The sequence below is a fragment of the Columba livia genome, chromosome 1 (genome assembly GCF_036013475.1).
Source record: "Columba livia isolate bColLiv1 breed racing homer chromosome 1, bColLiv1.pat.W.v2, whole genome shotgun sequence".
Lineage (NCBI taxonomy): Eukaryota > Metazoa > Chordata > Aves > Columbiformes > Columbidae > Columba > Columba livia.
Window position 1 is genome coordinate 98198189 of NC_088602.1, and position 23857 is coordinate 98222045.

At 42.0% G+C, this 23857-nt stretch overlaps 1 protein-coding gene across 2 annotated transcripts in view; it reads left to right on the forward strand.

Annotated features, from left to right (window-relative positions):
• The first annotated feature begins 237 nt into the window (after positions 1–237).
• Positions 238–23857, forward strand: part of EFHC2 (EF-hand domain containing 2) — a 66143-nt gene continuing 42523 nt past the window's right edge. The window contains exons 1-4 of one of the 2 annotated variants that reach the window (XM_065069748.1): positions 238–408; positions 10243–10431; positions 15332–15482; positions 23202–23425. In XM_065069748.1, coding sequence (XP_064925820.1) covers positions 367–408; positions 10243–10431; positions 15332–15482; positions 23202–23425 — 606 coding nt within the window. In that variant the 5' untranslated portion in view covers positions 238–366. Of the gene's footprint in view, positions 409–5827; positions 6017–10242; positions 10432–15331; positions 15483–23201; positions 23426–23857 lie in introns of those variants that run through there. The other variant, XM_065069756.1, reaches the window with a different exon arrangement.

Below are 23857 nucleotides of genomic sequence, written 5' to 3' on the forward strand. Positions count from 1 at the left end.
GGCCCCAAACCCTGACTCGTCTTCCCTATTTGGGCCGCCACCGCCACACAGCCCGCCCTCCGCAGGGCCGGGGCTCCCTGAGCACTAAGGGCAGGGGCTCCCTCCCGTACCGCCCGGGCGGGCTAGAGCATCGGGGGAACGGGCGACGGGGCCGGAGTGAGCGACGACGCGGAGCCTAAGCCACAACGGCCCCCGCCAACCGCCGCGGGGCGGGGCCGAGGCCTCGAGCACCCCGCTCGGCTCCGCCTCCCTTCGCCCCGCCCCCCGTGACGCCATCGGGCCGGTCTCCAGGCAACGGCGCCCCCAGCGGCGCGGGCTAGGAGCGGAGCGGAGTGGGTCGGGTCCGCCGGAGGGGCCGGGGCGGCCATGGCGCTGCCGCTCCTGCCTGGGGTCTCCCGCGACCGGAAAGTGAGTGACAGTGGAGGGGACGCCTCTTCCCCGCCCCTTTCCCGGTGCCGGGGCTGCGCAAGGGCGGTGCCGGCGTCGGTTGGCCCGGCCACCACCCCCCGAGGCTCCGCCTGAGGGGGGCCGAGGCTGGCACAAGATGCGCTGTAGCTGCCGGCGGGGCAGGCGAGAGGGGATGAGGCATGGGTGCTCCCCGCGGAGCCGGCCCCGGGGCTGGCGAGCAAGCGCCGGTGACACGGCGAGGCCTCTCCCACTTCTCCTCACCCGGCAGGTGGAAAGAGAGATGCGGTTGGGCCTGCGAACCTCCTCCGGCTGTGCCTTGGGACCGGGAGCACCTGGCAGCCGCGCCGGGACTGAGGGGTCTGGCTGCTGCTTGTGGGGCTGTTCGAGCTCTCATTGCGTCTCTCTTGGCGCTTGTGGCCAAGAAGGCCAATGGCATCCTGGGGTGTATTAGAAGGGGGTGGTTAGTAGGTCGAGAGAAGTTCTCCTCCTCTACTCTGCCCTGGTGAGACTGCACCTGGAGTATTGTGTCCTGTTCTGGGCCCCTCAGTTCAAGAAGGACAGGGAACTGCTGGAGAGAGTCCAGCACAGGGCAACAAAGATGATTAAGGGAGTGGAGCATCTCCCTTATGAGGAAAGACTGAGGGAGCTGGGTCTCTTTAGCTTGGAGGAGACTGAGGGGTGACCTTATTAATGTTTACAAATATATAAAGGTTGAGTGTCAGGAGGATGGAGCCAGGCTCTTCTCGGTGACAACCAATGATGGGACAAGTGGCAATGGGTACAAACTGGAACACAGGAGGTTCCACTTAAATATGAGAAGAAACTTCTTCTCAGTGAGGGTAACAGAGCACAGGAACAGGCTGCCCAGGCAGGTTGTGGAGTCTCCTTCTCTGGAGACATTCAAAACCCGCCTGGACGCCTTCCTGTGTAACCTCATCTAGGTGTTCCTGCTCTGGCAGGGGGATTGGACTGGATGGTCTTTTGAGGTCCCTTCCAAGCCTTAACGTTCTATGATTCTATCATTCTCTTAGCAAAGCAAATGGGGGAGAGGCAGATAGACTCTAAATAACTCAAAAATTCTTTGCAGTGGTCGGGGGAAACACTAGGGATACTAACATGGCTTTACAGACTTGCCAGTGCTATTAAATACCATTGGCAGTCTGAATATATAAGATGGTATTTTCATAGTAAGCTACAATAGCAAACAAAAGAGAAGGCTGCCATCACTATTTCAAGCTTGTTCATTAAGTATAGCTAAAAATTTGCTGAACGCAATCTGTACTGTGATGGCAGGAGGCGAGGAGGTGAGGAAGCATTCGGGTGTGGCACTGTAAGCTGGTGCCTTCAGGAGGCAGGTGAAACAATTTAGACTTTTTAAATAATGTTAAAATATCTGGAAGGGAATCTGTCATTTTCACACTATGAATATATTGTGGTCGTTAGAGTCCCTGTTTCTGCATCTGGACTGCTGGGGTGCTTTGCTAGCTCATGAGTCTGGTCTGCCCTATGAGAGAGAGTATACAAGGTGATAATGTATTTCAGGACCAATTTGCAAATGATTTGTCAAGGCACGTGTATTAATGCCAATGATACCACAAGCATTGTTACCCCTTCAATATGAGACTTGTCCACGCTGGTAGCACATCTGGGAGCTATGCATCAGTTTGCATTGTATGGTCCAGTGTAAAAGCTCTGGCAGCTCCCTTAAAAAAAATAAGTAGAGCCAATGGTAGCTGCCTAGGTGCTGGGACAGGGAACATGAAATTGTGTAGAAATATGTGGACTGCCCAGCCTCACTTGGTGTGTCAGCATTACACAGGTGTGTGCACACACAGGACCTCTTGCAGCAAGAGCCCAGCTTACAAGCAGTGGGGATCTTACAGGCAACTTCTCCCCCATAAATGGCAGGCTGGGTGCTGTCATTTTAGAAGGAAAAAGGAAGAAACAAAAAAGATCTGGTGGTGACCACTCAATCTCTCTTGCTGAATTCAAATTTGTATTAAAAAGTTATAACGTTTCAGGTAAGTGCTGAGTGAGGATATCAGCAACGTTGAAATAGGTGTATATCATTGGTATCTGCTGGGTGGAAGCAGAATAGCTCAGCTCAGTGTTATCCTCCAAATTTTAATTTAACTTAATTGATCAGGATTATTGGTTTTGGAGTATGACAGAGTTGTCTCCAAAACCCCCTATGCTGAAGTACACATAGTTGATATATGTGTTATGAGAACTAAAGTTGTGAAAATCAAGTCAAAATTGCCACTAGACAGCATTGTAAAACCATAGTTATACCATTGTCAGGGCTCCAAGTTATGCTTTTTGACAGTCTTTGAGACAGTGGAGTTAGTACTGATAACTCACCTTTCTTAAAAAGCATTTCTGATCTCTGCTTAGTTGTTGGCTATTAGATCTAGTTTTATTTTCATATAGTTCCACAGATGAGAGGCCAATAAGAGCATATTCAAAAGAAAAAATGTGTCACTGCTCTAGAAAAATTGAAAAGGAAAACAGTATTTTCACCTGTTAGTACTCTGAGCATCGCCATCAACACCTGTTACCGCACAGAAAAAATAGTAGCAAAGCATGCCCTGAAGAAGGACGAGCAGAGGGCAGGGGATTACTGTTCCTGTCAGCCCTTGGTTTATAATTATGAGTATTAATTCCTCTCTTACCACTGTTCAAGCTACCGCTTCAATCCTCTTTTCTCTGCCCCTAATGCCTCCACTGGCCTCATATATAGGCCCATGAAAGGCAGTGGAAGAGGAGTTTATATGGGTTTTGTCTACTTTATTCTACTTTGGGATGTGCTTAATGAGTTGCCTGGGATGTCCCCAGAAAATCAGAGCTTTAAGGTAGATAGGGACATAGAGTCTGACTTAGGGCAGCAAAAACTGCCTCCACACATGGGAAGTAAGAAATCCTTTCATAGCGCTTAGGTCTCTGGATCTAAGAGCCACTGGCCCTTGCGTTAGTCCTCCATTTTGATTATTATTACTTCTAGTTAGCTCTGCTGGGAACGCTTCCTTCTGCTCCAGTCAGGAGCAGAGATGCTTCATCTCCGGCTGATAGCAAATGCAGGGATGCTGGGCAGCTTGCAGCCACCCCTGCTGCTGGCACTGCAAAAGACAGTCGCCGCTGGCTGGTTTTTACTATTTTTCCCTCTCTTAGCTGTAACCAGCTGGTGCTTGATTCAGCAACATCCCCGAGAGCCATGCTGCTGCTATGGTCCTGTGTACCTGGGACAAAATCTTGTTGCTCGGGCATCATAGCTAATGAGACCAGAGGGAAACATTGGAAGGTGACAGACACTTTTAGAACAGGCGGAGTGGTTCCTACGGTAACATAAGGTAATGTTTCCTTTGTGGTGAATGAAGAGCAGGGATGAAAGGGACAGGCACAGCACAAGCAATGCCATGTTTGATGGTTGGTTTCATGGGGCAGAGAAGAATGATGGCTAGCAGAAGGCATTAGAGGCATGAAATATTTACCGTGTACAAATAAAGTAAAAGGAACCACCCCTATTTTTTCAAATCTCTTGAAAATCAAAATTACAGTGGTTTGTGTACACACAAATTCACTCGTCAAATAACTCCCCTTCACCTCCTTTAAAACTCCTGTTCCTTGAACAGAAGTCCAAAGATAAGGGCAATCAGGAGACGTAATGATAGCACAGGCTGGTATTTTGCGCACGGATTAGCCCATCTCCTGCCTGCTTGTGAGGTCCGTCTCCTCAGGGGGCAGAAGTTGCTTTTCCCCTTTGCTGAGGCTGGGGAGGCCAGAGTCTGTGCCCGGAGTGCTGCTGCCCCTCGGCAAGGCTGGTGCTCCTCTGTCTTGACAGCCCTGAAGAAATGCCCTTGTCGGCCCAGCAGTGGCAGAACGTGGTATTCACACATCATATACTATCCTGTTGAATTCAAGAGTTTATCAATTTCTTTATTTTCACAAACAATAACTCATGGGTTACCTGTTTGCAAATTTCACTACCTCTTTTGTACCCTTAGAAAAGGGGAATTTCTCTTTTCATTTGTTCCTGCCACTGAAGCCAATGTTCTAAGAGGCGTGGGGAGTAGCTTCTATGTGTAGAGCCCAACTGATACTCAAATTGTGCAACAGCGAAATTTTCAGCTTTGTTCATGCCAGTTACATGCATGTCACCTCTTTGTCAGGACAGAAAATCATGGATCTTGATAACCATGTTTGATCCTGCATGTTGTGGAAACGTAGCATATAATAGGTTTCCTCTGTTACTGCAGGAAAAAGTGTGTCCATTCAGAGTCCTGACTGTGTTAGGGATGACGCTGATCGCGATGCAACACCACTAGTACTTCCTTTGTTAGTGTTACTGGTCCACCGCGTGTTGTCCAAGGCAGCTGCCGTGTCTGATACCACATTCATGTTCTTGCCCTATATCAGCAGCTAATGGAGAAGACTGTATTCATATGTGTCAGATTTACCAGATGCTAGCTGACCAGTGTATTTTTGTGCCCGAAGTTTGAAAACTCTCTTGAAGAGAGAATTCTCTGCAACAATTTGGCATGGCATTTCTCAGAGAACTGGATAACGAGTTTATAGATCTCAGGGGAAATACATGCTTGAGAATATCAGTTTCTGTTGCAAACTTCAGTGGTGCAGCACAAGTTCCTCATCTTCCTTGTTTATTGCAGGAGCTTGGAATTGTCCTCAACTGTGCTACTGTTGTTGTCTCTGTGTTTCCTGGCTTGAGTATTTTCTGCTGCTCTATAATCATTAATGCCAGAATTGGACGTCAGTTTTTCTCGACAGAGTGCTTGCCAACCTTTTTATAAGTAAGCTTGCCTGCTGTGCCTTCCCTTCTCCTTGCCCTGGCCTTCTGTTCTGAACCCCTTCCACTGCCTCCTGCCGCTCAGCCCCACTCCTCAAGATCTCTGTCTATTCACAACCCTCAAACCCAGATCTTCCTGTAGCTGCTCATTAGGGTTGCATTTTGGACCCTTTATATCTGTTTGTTGTTTTCTCGCAGGCTGTACCAGCTCAGGCAATAAGAGCAAGCTAATAGAATCATAGAATCATAAAATGGTTTCGGTTGGAAGGGACCTTCAAAGCTCATCTAGTCCAACCCCCTGCCATGAGCAGGGACATCTTCAACTAGATCAGGTTGCTCAGAGCCCCGTCCAGCCTGGCCTCGCATGTCTCCAGGGATGGGGCATCTACCACCTCTCTGGGCAACCTGGGACAGTGTTTCACCACCCTCATTGTATAAAATTTCTTCCTTGTATCTAGTCTGAATCTCTCCTTCTTTAGTTTAAACCCATTACTTCTTGTCTTATCGCTACAGGTCCTACTAAAAAGTGTGTCACCAACTTTCTTATAGGCCCCCTTTAAGTACTGAAAGGCTGCAAAAAAGTCTCTCCAGAGCCTTCTCTTCTCCAGGCTGAACAACCCCAAGTCTCTCAGCCTGTCCTCACTGCAGAGCTGTTCCAGCCCTCTGATCATCTTGGTGGCCTCCTCTGGACCCTCTCCAATACATCCATGTCTTTCCTGTACTGATCCAGGCTGTTAATGTTGATGCACCTTGTTCTGGGATGTGTTAGAGGGGCACAACAGTTGCTGGGAACAATGATGTCTGAAGGTAATAATCCTTTTACAGTACCACTTAACCTCTGAACATACTGAAACCTCAGCAGCAAGACAGAGATGATAAAAGATTTGTAAACTGGTAGATGAAATATGGCTTTTCACTAAGCAGTGCCTGCTACTCTGTGAGTGATGCTACCTATAAGTATTGCAGAAACGTCTGCTGTTTGTCTCATTTCTATCTGGTGGTGACCTGGGCTTTCTACAGGGCAGGAGGTCACATGAATTTGACTGGCACAGTGTGCAGCATTTGCATTTATTTCCATTCTTTAGCGGAAACAAGCAACAGACTGTATCAGCAGCCTGGAGTAGTTCAGAAATGCCACAGTTCATTGTGATACAGGGTTTGAACAGTACCTGGACAGTGCAGCTGCTGTTCTCAGGGTGGGAATTAAAATTGGATACGGGGAAGAGAACCTGACTGCTACCAGTGGCTTTTGCCATAGTTCCCTGTGGGACTTGGTTAAAAACACATAGCTCCTGAGACAGAATGTGTCACAGGGCTCCCTCATCCCTCCAGCCACTGTGGTGAGAGGTTTCCAGTTGTGTTTGCTTCAGCTGAAACCTGCGTCTCGCTGATGAGGTTGCTCTGACTCTGTACCAGAGTATTAAAGAGCAAGATGAGGAGAGCACAAGGCAGTCTTCTTCCCCAAGGACTGCAGTGGCTGAGTTTGCAAAGCCAATAGCTGCAGTCAGAGAATCCTGACCTTTGCATTAGTCACTATTGAATATATCCTCAATATTTATTTCAGGCTCACCGCACAGAAAGTGGCCAGCTTTGTTCAGCAGATATATGGCCTGCTCGGTTTAGCTGCATTAGCACAGCAGACACAGTAAAGCTCTTTCTCTGCACTCTCACAGACTTCTTTTAGAAGTCATTTAATATTACTGTGGAGGTAACATGATGTTCTGTCACTATTTTAGGCTGGATATGGTCTGAGTTCATTAGCTGAAGTTTCCCAAATGTCATTTTTCTCTTTTGTAATCTTCAGTTATAACTAATCTTTTTCATAAACTTTCTTGTTGTTGTTGTTTTATTTTTTAAGAAATTGCGTATTTTTGGAAGATAGTATTTTGCACGTGGTTTTAGGTGCTTTTCACAGAGAAGGGGCTTATAAGTAATTCTGTGATTAGGAATCTAAAATAGTCTTTCTCTCGAACCCTAAAAAGTTACAAGAATGCCACAAAAGATTCTTAACCGAATTTCAGATGTTGGGCAATGTATTTTTCATTTCAAATTGGGAATGATGTTGTGATTTCAGCCTTAAATTCTGAACAGTTTCCAGCAGGACCAAACCTAGACGTCTTTGATGAACAGTTTACCACACTGTAGCTCACCAACACCCAGAAACAGATGAACAGCATGAGGACATGAAAAGCCTTCCTTTGCTCAGTAAAACTGCTACCCTCACTGTGCTTTGAGAACTATGCCTTTCTCTCTAACTCATGCTCTGGTAATAGGGAGAAAATACTTAAATACTTGCTGTGCCAAAAAGTGAATCAGTTCTCTAGCACCTTCAATAAAAATTAGATGTTTCTACCTAGAAATTTCCGCTTTAAAACTCAGCTTGACTACAGTTATTTTACATTTGAACTGACAAATGCAGAAAGCTCCCTCCCACTCTGTCTTCTCCCCAACTCTATATCAGCTTACCGATGAACAAAATTATTAAAAAAAAAGAAATAGAAGAAGTAAGGGCAGCTCGGTAGTGCCCAAAAGAGAGGGAGAAAACCATCCCAAGTGCAGATGTGTTACAAAGCAGGTACCAAACCCTGTCATTGCCCATCTATTCCAGAGTTTCATACCAGGAGAGAGCCTGTGTTCACTTCTTCATGGAAGGGTGGGACGACCACATGAACATCTGCTCCTAAAGCCTGAATGTCAGTGCTTACACTGTGCACCAAAGCATGAAGTTTTATGTCACAGCTCAAAAAAATGTGCTGATATTAAATATTTTATTTTGGGCATTATTTTTAAAAAGCTTGTTAAATTCCTAACGTGAGCAGTGGTGTGAGGCAGGTGTGACATGGCTTAACTAGTTGTTACACAAAGAAGTATTTCCTTTTGTTGATTTTCTCTTTTATTTGGTAACCCTTGTTCCTGAGTTATAAACATACAGTTCAGGAGCACTTCTCATTTTCCTTTGTATTATTTTTTAAACTGTGTTACTTGTCATGTGCCCTTTTATTTACACTTTTCAAAATGTTGCTTACCTTTTAAATACCTTCTTTGGAGAAGTGCTTCCATGCTCCCAGTCATTACTGTCCCTAGTTTGTGCGCCTTCTCTTGTTTTGCAGTAACAGTTTCAAAAGGTGCTTACTAGCCCAGCTTTTGTTAACCTAAGCAAGGTATGGCCATTGATTATTATGGCATTAAAAACAATTTGTAAAAATAGTAAGTTATTTATTATTTTCCATGCCACTGTCCTTGCAAAAGGACACAAGTGGTATGCGAAATGATTTTAAGCAAAGGTTAAGCTAAGGTGGTGATAGAGCTGTTCATATCAAGGGCAGCTTCATATCCTGTGTCATTGTATTTAGAACACCACAAGGCAGGTGAATGGTTCAGATTGTAACTCCCAGTGTGCAGTAGTGTTGTCTATACGCACATTGAATGTCACGAGCCATGAGGTTGCTTAGGTGCCATCCAGATTTCTCACTCTTACGTGGGCAGAATGCAATACATACTTGGTTACTTTCAGATTTTGCTGCCTCACTGCTTGCGCTTCTTCCCGGAACTGCTGTGCTGAGTGTGTGTTATGTTATCTTGGAGCACTTGAATGTTGCTGTGATGCAAACCAATGATCTGTTCCTTTGCTCTTTTTCTTGGCCCTTTTTTTTAATTCCTTGTAGGAACTTAAGTGCTGTCTACGCCTTTTTGGGGAGTACTAGTTTAAATATATTTGCGTGTGGTAATTAGTGTTCAGTCTTCTGAATAAGAGGCAATTTTGGCCCTCTGCTACTTTGCCAACACCTGTTCTGGTAGCACTATGAAAATGGTGCTGTCCAGTCTTTTCCTCTGCCCAGGGCCCTCTCTGTTCTCACCCACAACATCAGTTCCTTCTCCTTCAGCCTCATCTTCTCTCATGTTCGCCCAGTCCCAGGCCAAGGAAAAGCACAGCTCCAGTAGTCTCCATCTCCCCTTACGAGGTGTGCTGGGGTGCCATTACTCCGTGACCCTTCTCTGCATTCCTGGACAAAGTGTTTTGAGGATTTGAGAGGGTGAGGGAGGAATGCTAGAGTCAGAGGAGCTAATGAGTCAGGGATGCTGCTCATGGGGGGAAGGGTCGGTGGAGCTTTCTGTTGGCTTTTCCTGTCCTATTTTGTTTTGTTTTGCTTTCCTGTATTGAGTGCTGTGTGCAGTTCTGGGTGCCACAGTATAAAAAGGATATAAAGCTACTGGAGAGCATCCAGAGGAGGGACACGAAGTTGGTGAAGGGCTGGGAGGAGAAGCTGTATGAGGAGCGGCTAAAGTCACTGGGTCTGTTCAGCCTGGAGGAGACTGAGGGGAGACCTCATGGCGGCTACAGCTTCCTCACAAGGGGAGGAGGAGGGGCAGGCGCTGAGCTCTTCTCTCTGGTGATCAGTGACAGAACCTGAGGGAATGGCAGGAAGATGTGCCAGGGGAGGTTTAGGTTGGACATGAGGAAAAGGATCTTCCCCCAGAGGGTGGTGCAGCACTGGAACAGGCTCCCCAGGGAGGTGTCACAGCCCCAAGCCTGACAGTGTTCAAGAAGAGACTGGACAACCCCTCAGACACATGGTGTGAACTGTGGGGTTGTCCTGTGCAGGGACAAGAGTTGGACTCGATGATCCTTGTGGGTCCCTTCCAACTCAGGACATTCTATGATTCTATGATTTCTCTGTCCTTTTATGTGAGATTGATGTATGGGATCATTTAGGGATTGCTGCCTGAGCGCAGCCCAACACTGGCAACCTCCCTTGGAGGGAACTGGCCAGCAAACCTAACAGCTCATGGGGAGGGACAATCCCACAGGCAGGACTGATGTTCATGTGAGACCAGAAGCTTTTTTGCATCATGTCAAGACTGACTGACTCCAGCCCCAGCTGCAAAATGCAAGTGGGCAAGATGGGTTTCTTTGCAATTGGTTGTGCATATTTTTTTAAGCACTTCATCCTTAGTTGCCTGAAAAAATAATAATAATATAAAGAAATCACAAATGTTTCTTTTTTTTTCTCTTTTTCTTCAACTTTTGACAGATAGGGAAAGAAAAGTTCCACAAGCCACAATACTGGGGTTTCTGCAATAATGTTGCTATGCTGGTTGGAGAAGATAAACCTGGAATAGGGGGTGAACTGTTACCTGGTCAGAAGCTGAAACCTAAATACAGTGTGTTTCCTGAAGGCATGGGCAGTGATGCTCCTTCTTGGGTAGCATTTGACAAGCAGGTATGTGGAAATCTGTATGTTTTTTATGAATAGCTACAATATAACAAAGACAATATAAAGGTGAAATTCAGTTAGTCACATACTTTAGAAGATTATTTTTTGCATGCAAAAAAACCTTCCTAGATTGACAAAAGGAGTACTAATACTTATTTATCCTTCATATTATAATAGTATGTTGGACAATTAATATAAACATCTAACATGCCATACAGCAACATATACAAGTATTTATGTGTTGGGATACATCTCCTACAGGGTATAATAAAAATAAGGAAGCGGTTGATCTATTTCTTTTTAGTGAAAATGGTGATAGTAAAGAAATTATCTGGCAACCTGGTAAGAGTGAACGTAGGGTAGGCACCAGTCCAGGAGAAAATGTGCATGGGCATTCGGGAACCATTAACCACAGTGGAATGCCATAGGCTCAGAATTCACTTATGCCATCATGTTTGCTTGCTTAAAGTCCTGTTGACTTTTGTGTGATCTGTTCATGTGTAATATAGGTAGATTGTGCTATTATAGACACAGGAATTTAAAATTAATATTTTTTTGTTTTGTAAGAATGTAGTGACACCTTTAAAGTTAGAGACTTATCAAATAACTGTAATCTGTAATGATATGAATTTTCTAGCATGCTGTCATTTCTTTCCATGTTTAAATTTACATGAAATTCTACTTAACAATGTTTTATTTCTAAAGCAAAAGGCCTACAATCAGAAAAGGAAAATGATCCAGAAAAAGAAACCATTCAGCAGATCACAGAAATGTTGCATGACTAAATGATTACAGTGTTTAAATATTGGGAAGAATGGCTAGTCTTATAATTTTTGCTCTAAAAGATGAGCTATGCAGGTAATTGCAGTACAATTATGCCTTTGTCCCTTTGGCAGACCAGAACTGCTACATGAAAATGTGAGCCTTGAACAGATACATGTGACTAGGTTGGACTAGATGATCTTTGAAGGCCTCTTCCAGCCCAAACTATTCTATGATTCTGTGATTCTATGATTTTATGATTCTATGATGCTATGACTTTGGTTGGCATTACCTCAGAAGTCCTTAGCATTGCTCACATAGGTTTCAGCAATGTGCTTAAGAATCACAGAACACCAAGTTGGAAGGGACCTCAATGATCATCTGGACCAACCTTTCCTGGCAAAAGCACAGTCTAGACAAGAAGGCCCAGCACCCTGTCCAGCTGAATATTAAAAGTGTCTTGGGGAATCCACCACTTCCCTGGGGAGATTATTCCAATGGCTGATTGTTTGCATTGTGAAAAATTTCCTGCTTATGTCCAATTGGAATCTTCCCAGGGGTAACTTGTACCCATTGCCCCTTGTCTTTTCCATGTGACTTCTTTTAAAAAACGGAGTCTCAGTCTTTCCTGTAGCCACCCTTTAAATACTGGAACATGGTGATAAGGTCTCCCCTAAGCTTTCTTTTCACAAGGCTGAACAAAACCAGTTGTCTCAGCCTTTCCTCGTGTGGTGGCTTTCCAGTCCTTTGATTATCTTTGTGGCCTTTCTCTGGACCCTCTCCAGCCTGCCTACATCTTTTCTTCTATAGTGGGGACCAAAACCGTGTGTGCCAGAGTTTAAAGGATTCAGCCAGTCCTGTACTTGCTTTATCTGCACCCTTTCAATGAGAAGGCATTTGGCTTCTGAGGGTCATGCATAATTCAGCATGAATTAGACCCAAGTTTATGAAAGGAAGGTGTTAGGTAGGAGGCAGTGGGGACTTGCCATTGAACTTGGCTGGTGGGATGAGCTAAGTAGCTTTTGACATTCTTTTTCTAATCAGTGTATTCTTCCACAGAGCAATACAGGACAGGATTTTGCAGGTTCAGAATTGTCCTCTGGGGGGCTCATGTGTTTGTATTAATTGCAGATAGTTCAAAGGTACTACCCAACTGATTTAGCTTCCCCATTTAGGAGCCTAGAATGCAGGTACGTCCTCCAGTGCTGCAGTTTGTGACTCAGCAAAATGGAATACATGGAGAATGGTTTGAGTAGGTGTTTATCTTTTTAAATCTAGTCTGCTTTCTTACCATTTTTGTTTGGTTTTTAACTTTCAGCAATACAATAGTTGTTGGAGGAAGTACAGGCATGAAACTTCATTACCAAGTAGGTTAAAAAATAATGTTTGCAATTTCATACGCCTAATAGGAAGCAGGTGTAAACGTAACTTATTCTGCGATTAAGTCCACACACAAGTCGCTAGGCTTGAAACGATGTTTCTAATTTGACTACCACAGGTGTCAGGGAAACCTAGTGCCAGCTTTGCAAGATACCACAGAGCTTATTCAGTATTTGTTACTCTTGGTTATCATATGCAACATTTATTTCTTTAAAGAAAGGGGTGGGAACATTGCACACAGCAATGTACTACAGATGAGACACGAGTTAGGAAGCGTTACATTTCAAGTATTTTTAAAATTAACTTTGCTTTAAAATTAAAAGTAAGCCATCTTCTTTTCTGTTGCCTCCTCTTCTAAGCCTTCCTGAATCATATGTTTTGATCTGCAAGATTGCGTTTGGCTGCTCCATATTATTTCATACACAAGCATGTTGATAAAAGTATAAAGAGAATAAAGTTTAAATGCAAAAGAAGTTGTACAAACTCCTCAAATGGAGTAAACCAGGACATAGGTGTATGGTCAGTGAAATAAATACAGTGTATTTAGGACCTGATTGTGCTTGGAGATCTATGCAAACAGACCATTTCACCTGGCTGGTGTCTCATGCCATTCTCAGAGAAGATCATTGGCAAAATTAAGAACAGTTAGTAATCAAATAGGACACTTGAAGAATATGTTTGTCCAGTGCCTGTACTCTAATGGCTATATTCAGGTGGGACCAGCAGAACAGGGAGAAGAGGGTACAGCATCTATGGAAGTTTACAATGATTGCATGGCTTATCAGCAGCTGGGCAAGGAATTAAATCCAGCTCCTTGTCAGCTGAACCCCAGGATGTTCAGACTGGGCTGTGGTGGTTCCACCATAGTACCTTTGAAGTCCCTTGGAGTATTCAAGAGATTTACATAGGGCTCCTGGTCCTTCCAGAATAGTAGCTGGAGGACAGGAAGGGTACTTTGGTCACCAAAAATGACACTATACGCCAATGTTTATTCAAATGGAAGGATGACAAGATGTTAAAGGAGTTATGTTAGCTCTGTTGTATGTCAAATATTCTATCCAGTAGTCTTGTGTTTGATACATAAAATAGTGAAATCCACAGTTAAAAATTATATGTGGCCAGAATAAATTTTTATTTATTTTCAGTTCTTTTGTCTGTAGGTTTTTGGAAACTTGCATGTTGTACTACTTGAACCATAACTGATCGTGTCTAGATTTTTTGTGTGAAGATTTAATGCCATCAGGTTTAACGGGCAACAGTTATGTCATTTGATTAAAATTTAAATTTTATTTCCCTAACGGTGGCAGGTGACAGTGCAGGAGAGTTGATGCCAAAAATGTGTCTATCATATTGTTTGATGCGTGCTGAAAATGAGTGGGGTCTTAGCCTTTGAAAGAGTTTGAGGAAAGAACATTTTCTTAATCTTGCAGTTATCCTGACAGAGAGGAGGGAGAGTGGCCTATTGAGAAGCCTGGCTAGGACACTGGGCAGCTGTTCTTGTGTGCTCCTGAGCAAGCTGCTGGCTTTCTCTCCCCAGATGTAGAAAAAGACATTGTGTTTTTCTATTAGGGTGTTTTAAAATTTCTGTCATTAGTATTCATGGAAGTACTTTGAAGTTTTCAAAGACACGTGCTAAAGGAATAAAGACTATTAACCGGTCTGTTCTGTGTCATATGGGGACCTTGGCTAGTTCACTAGATTTTAAGCATTTTCATGCCATGGTCTGCCAGATGCTCATTGAAACATAAGAGGTAAGTTGTCTTTATTCCAATACTTCAGTTTGTCTAATGAATCAAGAATAAAGGTAATTGAATATATTAAATAGAATAATTGCACAAAATGAAGTATTGATTAGCACTGATTTGACCCAAATGTGCTGGGGGAGCAGGATGGAAACCATGTTTGAATTACTGCCTCCTTGCACATACTTAACCATGGCAAGCATTTTGGTAGATAATACACTGGTGAGTAGATAATTGTTGCACGTTCCCTTAAAATTGGTCTTGGTGATTAAAGATCATAAATGATACCAAGATGTGCAAAACCTCTGTAATGGTTTGCTGAGTTTGAGCTGGGATCTCCAAACGTAAAGGCCACTGCAGTCCACCACTGAGCACCTTGCCTATGAAGGGTTTTTTTTCTTGCATTATTGCTATTGCAAGAGACTGTGAAGACCAGTTGATACCCTCTCCGAGATTTCCCCACTTGCTGAACTGCAGAACCAGGTGAGTTTTGAAATGCCAGTGTTGCACAGCTCTAAGTGATGCCTGAAAAATATAATCTCTCTCTGATAATCTTCAATACCATTCATTAGCCAGCTTGCAGGGTCTGCTTGAAAAGAACTCTCCTTTCCACTTACCTCAGTGATAAATCCATGGCTGTCAAAATGCTCTTTATTTTCCAGCAATTCATTGAATAGAAGTCTAAAATTTGCTTCAGGACCTAGGTAGCTCATTGTACTATCAAAAGTGCTTTGTTCAGAAGATTTTCTAAGCAGCTTGCTGATAGTTTTAGATTTGATTTATTTCTTTGCTTTAGAGTTCCATCGCTGCTTAGATGTTGTGATAATAAAAATGCCAAGCAAATTATTTTACATTTATGTGATTTAATGTGGATTTCTCTTCTTACATTTCTGAGAAATAAATCTACCTCCTAAAATCCATACATTTAGTTACTTATAATCTGTACAATCTTATTTTATTGATATATTTTACAAAAGCATTGGAGATTTTGCTGCTTTATGCTTATTTATTGTTTTTAATAGGTATTGTCTTTTGATGCCTATTTTGAGGAGGAAGTGCCTGACAAAAACCAAGAACTATATAGAATCAGATATTGTAAAATATACTTCTACCTGGAAGATGATACAATTCAAGTGCTTGAACCCCGAGTGAAAAATAGTGGCATAAATCAAGGTATCTATTTTTACTAGCATTCTTTTTTTGCCCTTTATATCTTTCTTCTGTACAGTCTTGGTTTATTCCAAAGGATATGTAATGTAGACTTATAGTTAAAATGAGATGTAAATGAGCAGCTATAATTGTCTTTTCTTGTTATGGATCATAATGTGAACTTTTTTATTGTCTTAGTTTCTGAAGATGTAGGTTTTGTAAGGCAGAATCCCCTCCCATACACAATTTTTTTCTCTAAAATAGTTGTTTGAAATCAAATGATAGCAGGTCTTTTGTCAGTGTCGTTTCACTTCTGCAACAGCAGATTTTGTTCTAGATCTCTATTTCTGATCCTGGCTCCTCCCATGCTGGCACTGTTGGTAAGTTCTCTAGCTGCAGCTCTGTAATTGTTCGTTAGCCGTTGCAGTATCTACGCTTTTACTGAAGGAGAGCGCCTTTTGTGCCTCTGTTGGTTCTTTCATGATTAAAGTGCCCTTGGCACAGTAATTTTTCCTTGACACCTCCAAGTTAAGAAGCTGCCTTGCCTCAGTGTCACATCACCGCACTTAGGCCAGCCTGAGGACTTTTGGAGGAGCGTTTACTGAGTTGATTTATTGGAGTATTAATGGTTTTGGTTTACATTAAGAAAATGTGATCTAGCAGTCAACATCCTGTTACAGAAGGGGAACACAGCTGCTGCTTCTTGGTGTTTATGGGTTAGTGCCAGAATTAAAAAAAGTTTTCAAGGGATATAGTCCAGATAAGCAGGATGTCTTGGGATGGCTGCGCCTCCCAGTCCCCAAAGATATTTTGTACATTCTGGTGGATCTTAGCACAGCAATTTTCAAATATAAGTAACCATTTAACTACCGTATTCTTTTCCAAGATGAGCAAATGCTATAAATTTCTCTGTCTACAGAGTGGAATAATATTTGAAAGTGTTATGTGCATCATTACTGCTAGACTTGGGATAAAATTACCTGGGAATCTTTTCTTAAACCAGTACATCAGGCCCTGCTCTCCTTGTGTTGAGTAGTTCTTCTTGACAGAAATCTTGTTGGCTCTTCAGTGGGATCTGATTTTGAATTCAGAGAAACGCCCTCCTACTCCTATCTGGGCAAGTGCTTTTTCAAGACCTGAAGGAAGGTATATTTGATCTCTTCTTCTGGGAACTTAGAAGTTACTTACCCTCTCCCGTCATATGTGTGAGTCTGGAGACATCATTTGGTTTAGCTTTTCCTTGACTTCTGTGTCATGTGAGTGGGAGCGGCTGTTTCTGGATTTTGTGGCTTAGAACAAAGACCATTGACAAAGGAAGAACAGTTAACCCGAGAGGCAGAGGTGACACCTTTGAGAGACAAGGTGGAAACCAGGTTCATTAGAGCAGGATAAAGCAAATTCAAAGCTGATTCCTTTGAATCTCACTATAGGAATGAGTCATTTTCATTGTCTTTGTGGTATGGGTTGTGCAAGCTGCCCCTTCAGGCCTAATGTTCCTGGCAGTCTAGTCATGATCCTGTGGTGACAGGAAGGTTACAGTTTCTCCCTGTTAGCCTGGTTGTATCTTATATTAGTGGTTTTGGTGTCACCTTTGGTATTTGATCTAAAATAAATTAACTGAATAGTGTTAGAGGAAACAAGAATTCTCTGAGTTTTCCATGCAAGAATGTTTTGAAGTTCTCTTTGGCTTTGTATCAGTACTTTATTTGGGATAAATGAGTATACACAATGTATTAAACTGATGGTTTGAAAAGAAATCTTCCAGGGTATGAAAGGTGCATGTAATTTATTTCTTGCTGGTACCTGGGCTGATAAGGAAGCTCCATGTATTGATTGTGTTTAGGGAGGAAGAGATACTGTTGATTGAAAGGCTCAAGGACTATTTGGGCTTCACAGCTGATGAGAAGATCTGGGGCCTATACTTTATCATAAACATCTACGCAAATATTCTTATCCTAGAGAATAAGTGATGTAGAGAGAAAAAGGTGGTGCAGGTGCCTATCAGAGGTTTATTTACTGACATGCACTTAGGCAGTGACTTTGTGCTCCATAACAGAAGAGCAACCACGAAGTTGTTATGTTAAAGGCACTAAACATTTGTCATTGAACACAGGCAAAACAGTGTTCATTAAAGAGAAATTCCAAACCATTAATTACTGGTCTTATTCCATTTTCAGTTAAAAATTGGCCCATTGCCACTTCTATTATAATTATATATCTCTCTTATATGATTCAAATTCCCTGTCCTGACTGGGAATTTGTAAGCCAGAGAACAACAGAAATGCAAGTGTGTGCATTGTGAAGCTTGTAAAATGAAGCACAAAGGAATGAAAATCTTGCCCTTGATCATGCAGAAAAAGTCATTAACAGGATGAGGAACTGAACTGAAGTTCAGGATCTTAACTGTAATGTTGTCCTCTGCATGTCTGCTGAAACACAACACTCCAGTTAATTAAAAGGCCAGGGGTCTGCAGAGGAGAGTTCAACTGTAGCAGAGCTTGGAATGTTGAAAGGCAAACTGCACTGAACAAAAAGAGCACAGGTGTAGGAATGTGGGCGAAGGAAGAAGTGTGGGAACATCAGGAGCAGGATAGGCTCAGTCTGTGTTAACAGCTGGAGAGTTGCAGTGTTGGGAAAGGGGTTGTGTGAAGGAGGAACAGTAAAAAAATGTGATGGAAAAAGTGGAATTCAACTGTTGAAGGCAGAAGGTGGTGGTGACCTTAACTTGGATATTTGCGCTGGTGGAAAAGTTATAAAATAGGCAGCTCAAATGGCTGTTCTCAGGAGTTTTCTTGCAGAGTATAGCAAGTGCTGGGGTAGATCAAAGGCGGGTGATAGGGTAGATCAAAGGTAGATCTTATTAGCTTGGCTGGTTAATGCCTTGAGGCCACGGGATTACTAGAGTTTGTGCTGTAACCCACAAATGAGAGCTTGAGGGTCTGAATGGGTGTCCCTGGGCATGGTGGGATCAGAGAAATGTGGTATAATAGTTTCCCACTGTACTCTCCACTGTGGGTAGCACTTGTGGCTTTGCAGAAGAAAAACTTGGAGAGTTTTATGGACTGCAGGAAGATGTGGCGAAGGAATACCTGTCAAGTACGTTAGAAGAATTTCTAACTTTGTTTGTAATTTTAGAAAACTAAAACAAATTGGCTTTGGAAAAAAAGAAAAAGCCAGAAAATGTGCTTTGACCATTGATCAAGACCTCAGAGTGACACAGTAAATGATCTGTGGGAAATGCATTTCAGTGACTTTAAAAAGTGCATTACGGAATTGGCTGCTGTACTTGGGCATGAATTTAGACAGATAAGGTTGCTACCAAATAACTGAAATTTAAACTTCATTTAATTTTGGAAACTGCCTTGCTGTAGTTTGAACTTTGGAAAATATTAGAAGCATTAGAAGAAATCTATACAAACAGAGAAACTCAATGCAAAACACAAAGGAATGCAGGGGTCAACGTGAACTTGAGAAACCAGAATCAAAGCAAAAAATACCAGGACAATCACAGTGCACAAAAAATAACTAAAGATAAGGGAGTACAGAGTGAAGGGAATGACAGTAAACTTAACCACATAACAAACTCCACTGTGTTCTTCCGGAGCCAGAATGCTAATTACTCTTCCCATATATAAAGAAATCCTCCCATAGAAAGTCAGGCTAGATATGGCAGTGCAAGTGTTTTGTACATCTAATTCCCACTTGACAGGACTGTGGCTGCCTGATACTGTCTTATCAAAAGGTCATTTGTGTCCCATGGGGTTGACTGTAGCTTCCAGTACAATCTAGGCCCTGCAAAGCAGAGCAGAGTGGAGTAGCTGGCTGGTTTCCCCAAGGTCAGCCAGCTGAGAAAGAGAGTGGAGCTGCCTGCTGGCTGGGTTCCCAAGGCCGGCTGCCTGAAGAGGAGAGTACAAGCAGGAAAGTGAAGTTGCAGTGAGCTTCTCCAATATAACTGATGATCTAAGGGTTTAAAACCTCTCCTGAGGCCTTGAAGTAATCGTGATTTTGCTATACTTGATGGTGGCCAAATCATGACCTCACTATGTTTTGAGGTAGGTAAGTGAATGCGAGAAGGAAGCCCCCTTGTTTATTGGGGTGAACTCTTTGTGTCATAGGAATAGTAGTGGATGCTTCTCCTCCTTTCTGTGCAAAGAGCATACAAACTCCAGATGTTACCCATTCCTCTCCTCTCTCTAGTGTGCTCCTGAGTAGTGCAGAAGGAATCAGAAAGCTGTGCTGAGGAAGTTCTTGTTAGCACTTTATTTCTTCTGCAAGGCAGTGTAGCAGCAGAGACCCAATCATTTGCTGCCCAGCTTTGTGAGCTGCCCCATAGACAAAAGGCCTTCACTACTATTAAGTTCTGCTTAGGCTGCTGCTGTAGTTGCCAAATAATCAGAATCCCTGAGAGAAAAGAAGATACACTACAAATTATGGTGTGGAACTTGATGTCACAACCACAGTTGGAGAAAAGCAGTACCCCAACTCCCTTTACAAAAGCACAGTAGAAGAGAGCTTTAGCCTGACCAGATGCAAATATTTAAAATAGTTCTTGGTGGTGCACTAGAATAGTCTGCTTGATAAACTGATAAAAGAAACATCAAGAATAGCCATCCATCCTAAGCAACATGAGTGTTGCGCATGCCCAGATCCTCCTTTAACAATTGGTAGCAAATTTCTAGAAGCAGAAATGTAATTATTTTCCAGAAGGAAGGACAATTTTAAAAATGCTGAGACCTAACCTCAGCTGATCAGGTTTTAGTAAATTTCAAATTCAACAATATAAAATGCATCCTCTACATGTGTTGATCAGGCACAGTGATACCTAATAAAAGCAAAGATATTATCCTTTCTACAGATATTATCTTTTCAAGACATTTTCTATTAGGAAAGAAATTCTTATCCATCAGAACAAAATGGGTATGTGTGTTGTACTTTGAAAAGTGATATGGAAAACCAGCTGAAAGCTTATTCACCAGTTCTGAGGTGAATATATGCTCCGAAAACACATCATATTAGAAAATTGTCAACCATTCTATTTTTACTAAAATTGTGATTCAACAGGATTTGCATTTTTGCAGAGGACTGTTCTGACTTAGCACATTATCTGTTGATTTTTGTAGGAGTGACCCAAAGATTAGTCCAAACCAGGTAAATATTTTAAAGTATGTGGTGTTGTTAGTGGTAATGTGATGCAGTTTTGCATAATATTAAAAGGTGCTAATTACCATATTTTCTAACTAATAATTCCATGAGGATGCATCTTAAATATGTGTATAAGTATGCTTAAACAGATAGAGATTAAAATTTGTTTTATACTCAAAAGTCAGTTAACAGAACGTAGGATTTGCTGCATGTGAAACATCAGGATACTGAAGGGGTCTTAAATGATTATTTTAATGGGAATGTAAAGTAAATCTGCTTTGTTGCTTTATTCCCCTAAAAAATTAAGGGTATGTTTTCACAGTTAGAATTCAACAACTCTGATAATGTAGTAGTGGAAGGTATTTTGTACAGATTAGTCCTTAGGGAAATAAAGTGAACAATAAAGAATTTCCACAGACTAATTTAGAAATAAGGCCCTTCAAACACCAAACAAAACCACACAGCAATATCTTTCTCCCTCATCCTCTACCTCTCTTCTTCTCCCCAGGCCCCCTCCACCCCAACCTACTCCCAAAACAAAATAGCAGTCCTGGAAAATGATCAAACGGGACTCAGTGGGAAACATGACGAGATGCACAGCTGAAGGGCACTGGAACTAGATCCAGTTCTGTAGCGAGAGATGATGAGATAGACCTTTTAGATAATTGTGTCTAGTAAACTATTGTTGTAGTAGTAGTTTAGTACCAGAACTATTTTTCATTTTGGAATTTTTGAGTGTTTACTGCAGCTGTCCTAAAGTTGCACATTTTATAATAACTGAAATTTTATAAGTTGCTGGGAGCCTATGGAATTATTATAATCATATGGACTGGTGATTCCTGTCTGCTCTTAGCCAGTGGGTATCTGCATTGTAAAGCTGGTGTTACAGAAGCATCTTGGTTGGTAAACAGAGTGACGAGCCTGAGGCTGAAGACTGGACCATCTTTTTTATTATTTGCAGGGTATTTTCACACAACTATATTGAGGTATTGATGTGGCAAAACTTTTGCTGTTGTCTTTTTTGTTCTCTTATAATGTTGAAAAAAATAATTCAGTCCCAGCTGTGCTGATCTGCTGTTCTTTGTGAACTGTACCTTCACTTGGAGTAAATAATAGCTGGTCATACATGCAGCTGCATACCTTTCTTTAATGTATGTGTTACTTATTTCTTTAATGAAACTGTATCTTATAAATGGTTTCTAATATACTTGTAGAACACAAAATAATTTAAGTTGGAAGGGATATCTTAAAATCGTCTAGTCCCCCCGCCCTGCTCCAAGCACCATCAGCTAGAGCCAGATGCCCAGGGCCATGTCCAGTTGGGTTTTAAGTATCTCCAAGAATAGAGGCTTCCCAGCCTTTTTGGGCAGCCTGTTCTAGTGTTTGATCACCCTCACAATAAAAAAGTGTTTTCTTGTGTTTAGATGGATTTTCGTATCTTTCAATTTGTGACCATTGCCTCTTGTCCTGTCAGTGGATGCCACAGACAAGAGCCAGGCTCTGCCTTCTTTATTCCCTCCCATCAGGTATTTATAAACATTGACAAGTTTTCCCCCCAAGCCATCTCTGTTCCAGGCTGAACAGACCCAGCTCTCTCATCCTTTCCTCATATGAGAGATGCTCCAGTCTCTTAGTTGTCAGCAGTGAGTACTTTTGAAGCATTACCCAATTAATCACTCTATTTGTCGGTTTTCAGCTGATAGACCAACAGCAGTTTCCTTCTAATGTGGTAGATGTAAACAAATACAATGCTCTTAGAATAACGGTCCTTTAATAAAGGAGAGAATTTAAGTGTGTACTTTAAAAAAGTTTAAATGTCTCTCTTTTTTCTTCTCCACCCCCTTTCCACCCTTTTCTTTTTGGATACTGTTCCTGTTAGACTATGGGTTATGAGTTCCTGGCTCTGTATTTTTGACATGGATTCTTTACTGCAGCTGGCTGGCTCATCTCTGTTGTCTGTACTTTCAGTGTGCTCCTTAGGGAAGCTCAGTTGAATGTCCCTCCCTCTGTGCTTGATAGGTCACACTTTCTTCCTCGGTAGGGCAGGTTTTTTCTCTCAGCTTAGTTACATATGGCTCTCCTCACCCTACAGAGTGTATAGACAAACCTTGTCTCTCCCATACCCACCCCCCAAATGTTTTTTGCACAACTTGTTTGTTTGTTTGTTTAAATAAAAATTAATGATTAAACAATTAATGAGTACTGGAAAGTGCTGTTATTTTTCAAGAAGAGTGAAAAAGACGTCTCTTTTCATAATGAGAAAAGTAGTCTGAAAAAATACTAACCTGTCGTATTTGCACCAACAAATGGAAATTTATTGTAGAGGTTTCCTGTTTGCTTCAGAAGGTGGTGATTTTCTGCATTAGCTTCAGTCAAATACCAGAACTTGAAGTTCCAGATTATGATCAGCAAGTGTTGTTGTTAATAAAAAGGATCCTCTTGCCTAATAGTTCTTTTGCTGAATGAAGGATAATTTTGTTTGCCCAAATAACTTCATCTGTTTTGGTGATATCGGCATAGAAAATTAGCAAGTCTGTGAAGTGATCCTTAGAACAACAGTAGTTAGTCTATTAATACATTCTAATTCTAATTCTTTTACAGGAACTATTGTTCGACGGCATCGGATTCCACTTCCACCTCCTCATGAAGATCAGTTCTATACTATAGATCATTTCAATATCAACATAGAAGTGATCTTTTATGCCCGAAGATATAAGATTATAGATTGTGACCAGTTTACAAAAAATTTCCTCAGGAAGATGGGATTTCGATTAAATGCTCCTGCTGATCGTCCAGATGACCCATACACCAAAGAGCGACAAAAGGTCAGATCAGGACTAATAGTGAAAACTTAATAAAAGCGCCATCGCTATAAGTAATATGCATTATAGAAAATATTTCTCTAATAACAAATAGAAAGTAGCTATTTCAACATAATAAATCCCAAGAGAAAACTTGCTTGACAAATTTCTATTATATGGCTCGTTGTATTAACATAGCGAAGTCCCATCTATAACTGATTTTCTCAGGATGTATTCACATGCCTTTTGAAACAGAACAAAATAAATTGGTAAAAATAAAATAAACCTTTCAGTATTAAACTGAAAAAAATGGACCTATTATATGTTCTACTCATGATTTTGCTTGAGCTAATTTAATGATAATAAACACTTTTAAAGTGTTTAAAGGAAGATCTAATTGTAATGGTGGTTCAAGCACCTCCATGGCTTGCTGCAGACTCACTTGATCTATTCATA